The sequence below is a fragment of the Pygoscelis adeliae genome, unplaced genomic scaffold, assembly GCF_000699105.1.
Source record: "Pygoscelis adeliae isolate BGI_AS28 unplaced genomic scaffold, ASM69910v1 Scaffold1224, whole genome shotgun sequence".
NCBI lineage: Eukaryota > Metazoa > Chordata > Aves > Sphenisciformes > Spheniscidae > Pygoscelis > Pygoscelis adeliae.
The window spans coordinates 24,555-29,301 of NW_008824701.1; the positions used below are offsets into that span (position 1 = coordinate 24,555).

At 57.3% G+C, this 4,747-nt stretch overlaps 1 protein-coding gene across 1 annotated transcript; it reads left to right on the forward strand.

Moving 5' to 3' along the window:
- The first annotated feature begins 6 nt into the window (after nucleotides 1-6).
- On the forward strand, nucleotides 7-4,636 carry LOC103916212 (RAC-beta serine/threonine-protein kinase-like). The gene is given in 13 exon segments (XM_009323172.1): nucleotides 7-82; nucleotides 244-358; nucleotides 487-640; nucleotides 863-994; nucleotides 1,495-1,560; nucleotides 1,714-1,782; nucleotides 2,410-2,532; nucleotides 3,005-3,133; nucleotides 3,670-3,884; nucleotides 3,961-4,048; nucleotides 4,141-4,195; nucleotides 4,198-4,239; nucleotides 4,534-4,636. Coding segments are annotated over 12 exon segments (1,257 nt in total). The 5' UTR covers nucleotides 7-82; nucleotides 244-254; the 3' UTR covers nucleotides 4,614-4,636.
- Nucleotides 4,637-4,747: the final 111 nt, after the last annotated feature.

Genomic DNA, 4,747 nt, shown 5'->3' on the forward strand with positions numbered 1-4,747 from the left:
GACGGCTCCTTCATCGGCTACAAGGAACGGCCAGAGACGTCTGACCACAGCTTGCCACCTCTGAATAACTTCTCGGTGGCGGGTACGTCAGCACAGGCAGCTTCAGGGCTGTCCATGGTTATGCGCTGGCATCGGGCAGGGTGTCTTCGTCCCCGATACCATGAGGGAAGGTTTTGGGATGAGGATATTTGATCCCAAACCATCCTCTTCCCTTCTTTTTAATATATTTTTGAACCTTCGCAGAGTGCCAGCTGATGAAGACGGAGCGGCCTCGGCCCAACTCCTTTGTCATCCGATGCTTGCAGTGGACAACAGTCATCGAGAGGACCTTCCATGTGGACTCTCCCGAAGAATCCTAGCTGGAGGAGAGCCCCGAAATCTCTTGGCTGTGACTCCCATCTGCCTGCAAAGGCTGGAGGGGCGGGCACAGCCCCCCTTGGTGATCCTCACCACCTCCCTGTGCCACCAATCCCCTTTTCTCCATAGCGAGGAGTGGATGCGAGCCATCCAGACGGTAGCAAACAGCCTGAAGAACCAGGAACCGGAGGCGGACACAATGGATTACAAGTGCGGATCTCCTAACGACAGCACTGGCGCTGAGGAGATGGAGGTGGCCGTCAGCAAAACCCGCGCCAAGGCCGTAAGTCACCCCCAGGATGGCACCGTCTCTTGCCAGAAGCAGGATTGCGGTTGATTGGGACCGCCGAGCGATGAGGGAGGGTTATGGGATAAACCTCATCCCTGTGGTGTCCTCTGTGACCGGGATGATTGCGGGTGAAATAGCTCGGAAGACCCTTTCCCATCCTGGATTCCGCTTGCCCATGCCACAAACTCTCACCTCCGTCTCCCCATTTCTCCCCAGACCATGAATGATTTCGATTACCTGAAGCTCCTGGGAAAGGGCACTTTCGGCAAAGTCATCTTGGTGCGGGAAAAGGCCACTGGCCGCTATTATGCCATGAAAATCCTACGGAAAGAGGTCATCATTGCGAAAGTACGTGCCCAGCCCCAGCAGAGGGTGAGGGGAAGAGTTGGGAGCTGGCAGGGCTTAGGGGATCATAGAATAGTTTGGGTTGGAAGGGACCTTTAAAGGTCATCTAATCCAACCCCCTGCGTGTTGGGATGGCTTTCAAAACGCGCCTCTGAAGCTGCCGAGCGATGGACAGCTCCTGCTGTGCTCTAGATGCTGGGGGATTCCAGGAATTACCCTTATTTCAAAACCCCGGGCACGTGTTGTAATGCGCAGTTGGGTGACACCATGGGATCCACTCGCTCGCCTCTCTTGGGGGACACGGTGCGGCCACGTCTTCCTCCTCCGGATGATCTGGCCAGCAAACCCCTCACCCCGTGGGGACAAAAACAGGGTGGAGGTTGGCGGTTCGAGCTCCCATTCGTGTTTTTTTTTTTCTGGGAATGATTGGCAGCAGTGAAAAATCTCTGATTTTCCAGAAACGATGGGGGATAAAGAGTGTTTAATTTTTCCTTTCTTTGCAGGACGAGGTGGCACACACTGTTACGGAGAGCCGGGTGCTGCAGAACACCAGGCACCCCTTCCTCACTGTAAGTATGGCTGGTGGCAGCGAGGGAGCAAAGGGGCAGGGTGCTGGGCTGCCTGGCGTGCCCCAAAATGACCCTTTCCTTCCCCTCACCGCCTCCTCTGGAAGTGCAGAGCCCCGCAGCTTCTCCAAGACCTTTTTTTTTCCCCTCTTGCAGGCACTGAAATATGCCTTTCAGACGAACGACCGACTGTGCTTCGTCATGGAGTATGCCAACGGCGGAGAGGTGGGAGCTTAAGACCCGACACTCCCCCCGGGGCTTGGAAGGATCTTGTCCGCATGTTAAATAGCTGTTTTCAGCTCGTTAGTGGACAGTTTATTCCACAATCTCCCCTCAGCACGTATTTTGGGAGGTGGAGTACACTGCTCTCCTCTCGCCTGAGCTTTCCTGGCTCTTCGCTCGCCTTCCTTGCACTCAATATCGCAGCCAGGCCGTTGCGTGCATGAAGCAACCGTCTGGGGGAGGAAGCAGGACCCCCAGGGCGCTCCTCCTCATCACCCGGGGAGCTGTGGACACCACAGCACCTCCAGCCATCACTGGCTCCATTACCTTTCACCCTGCGCTCGCGTCCAGCTCTGTTTCTCCACCCCTGTGTTGGGGGTTCCTTGCAAGGGGGAACGCAGCCGATGGCTCAGCCCCTCTTGCAGACAACACGCAGCGGCGTTTTCCCCCCAGCTCCCGCCAGCAGAGCAGAGGGGGGGCCATCAATATTTTGACCGCTCAAGGCAAGGAGCTTAGGACACATATGACTGCATTAGCTGCGTGCTGAGAGTGATTAACCCGGGTTTCACTGGGGTTCTTTTTTTAAGCGCTTGTTGATCAGCTTGTTCTCTTTTTTTTCTTTCCCTCAAGCTGTTTTTCCACCTCTCAAGAGAACGCGTCTTCACGGAGGACCGAGCCCGTTTCTACGGCGCGGAAATAGTCTCTGCGCTGGAGTACCTGCACTCCCGGGACGTGGTGTACAGGGACATTAAGGTACCAGCCCAGCAGCAGTGGCATCCATAAGCGGTGCCTTCGCCCTGTCTTAGCACCAGTGCAATTTTCATCTTCCTGGTCTAGTGTTTGGGGGTGTGGAGTCACTCCCAGCTCTCCGAAAAATCACCCTGAGGGGCCGCAAAGGGTTTCAGCCGGCAGAGCGTCACGCTCGGTTGACATGAGCTGCCTTTCTCTGCTCCCGCTCACCGTGGGTGGCAAAGAGCTGCTGCCCGCCTGGGGCTGGGGATGTTTTTGCACGCGTTGTTGCAGGAGGGAGGGCGGGAGCTCGGCTTCACCAGAGAGAGCTTGAACCTGCCCTGCGGGGAGGTGTCACCCTTGTCCCAACCACGCAGCGATGGATCGAGACCCCAGCCATCCGACGGAGCCTTTCGGGGAGCAGCGTCCCGCTCCCATGTTCCTGACTTCGCTCAGCTCCAAACCTTTTCTTCCACCTGTCTGCTTTGCTTTTCAGCTGGAAAACCTCATGCTGGACAAAGACGGCCACATCAAAATCACCGACTTCGGGCTCTGCAAGGAAGGCATCACAGATGGAGCCACCATGAAGACCTTCTGCGGCACTCCCGAGTACCTGGCTCCGGAGGTACTTAAAGCATTCCCGCAGCCAGGCTTTCCTCAGAACTCTTGTGCCGAAGAGGTTTTTCTGTGGAGGTTATTCCCAAAGTCCAAGATGGCAACAGTTCAGCGCGGGCTTTTCCAAACACTTGGGTTGCAGGAGTGGTTGTATCTAGAACGGGTTTCCCTTCTCCCTCATAGAATCATTAAGGTTGGAAGAGACCTCCAAGATCATCGAGTCCAACCGTCAACCCAACACCACCATGCCCACTAAACCATGTCCCTAAGCGCCTCATCTACCCGTCTTTTAAATACTTCCAGGGATGGTGACTCAACCACTCCCCTGGGCAGCCTGTTCCAATGTTTAACCACTCTTTCAGTAAAGAAATTTTTCCTCACATCCAATCTAAACCTCCCCTGGCACAACTTGAGGCCGTTTCCTCTCGTCCTTTCGCCAGTTACTTGGGAGAAGAGACCGACACCCACCTCGCTACAGCCCTCCTCATGTTGCTGCCTGGTTCTTCGGCCTCATCAGCACCATACTCTCCATCTTCCCCCACGCAGGTCCTGGAGGACAATGATTACGGCCGCGCCGTGGACTGGTGGGGCCTGGGGGTCGTCATGTACGAGATGATGTGTGGCCGCCTCCCCTTCTACAACCAGGACCACGAACGCCTCTTCGAGCTGATCCTCATGGAGGAGATCCGCTTCCCTCGTACCCTCAGCCCTGAGGCCAAATCCTTGCTGGCCGGGCTGCTCAAGAAGGATCCCAAACAGAGGTGAGGGTCCACCGGGGATGGACAGGGGGACTGTGGCGCTGCCGGCGGTTCCGGACACGTGCCTCTGTGCCCGCAGGCTCGGCGGAGGTCCCAACGATGCCAAGGAGGTGATGGAGCATCGCTTCTTCGCCCCCATCAACTGGCAGGACGTGGTTCAGAAGAAGGTAGGGAGGGAAGGGAGCCCTTTGAGGGGGTGACGGGGCGGGCGGGGGCTTGGCACGCTGCCAGCGAGCAAATTTCTCCGGGTCTCCATCAGCTGGTCCCGCCATTCAAGCCCCAAGGGACGGCCGAGATCGACACACGGTATTTCGATAGTTCACCGCCCAGTCCATCACCATCACCCCGCCGGATCGCTGTGAGTGCCAACACCGCCCAGAAATGGGGATCCCCTTTGTCACCTATACCCCTTCCTCTCATGCGACCGCATCTTCCTGTCACCATCGTGGTGGCGGGTGTCACCTGAGGGGCTAGCGGCATTGCTGTCACACCTCTATAAAAGCTCGGGGTCCCTCGCTGCCCTGGAGAGGTCTTGGGCAGCTTTGGTGGCATCTCTGCCACGGGAGGGAGTGGGGAAGCTTGTGAACGCACGAGGGAGGCTTCGTCAGCATCTCCCTCGCCCTCAAACCCTTCCCCGTCCCCGGCTTTGCAGATGACAACATGGGCTCCCTGGAGAACGACCAGCGGACACACTTCCCCCAGTTCTCCTACTCTGCCAGCATACGGGAGTAACCGGCAGCAGCGGGATTTGGCCTCCGAGGAGGAGGAGGAGGGTTTGGGGATTCACTCATGGCGGGGGGGGATTTCTCTTCTGTGCCCGGCAGAAGGGGGGGCGGGACGCTGCGGTTCACAGGCGTTGTGCTGTG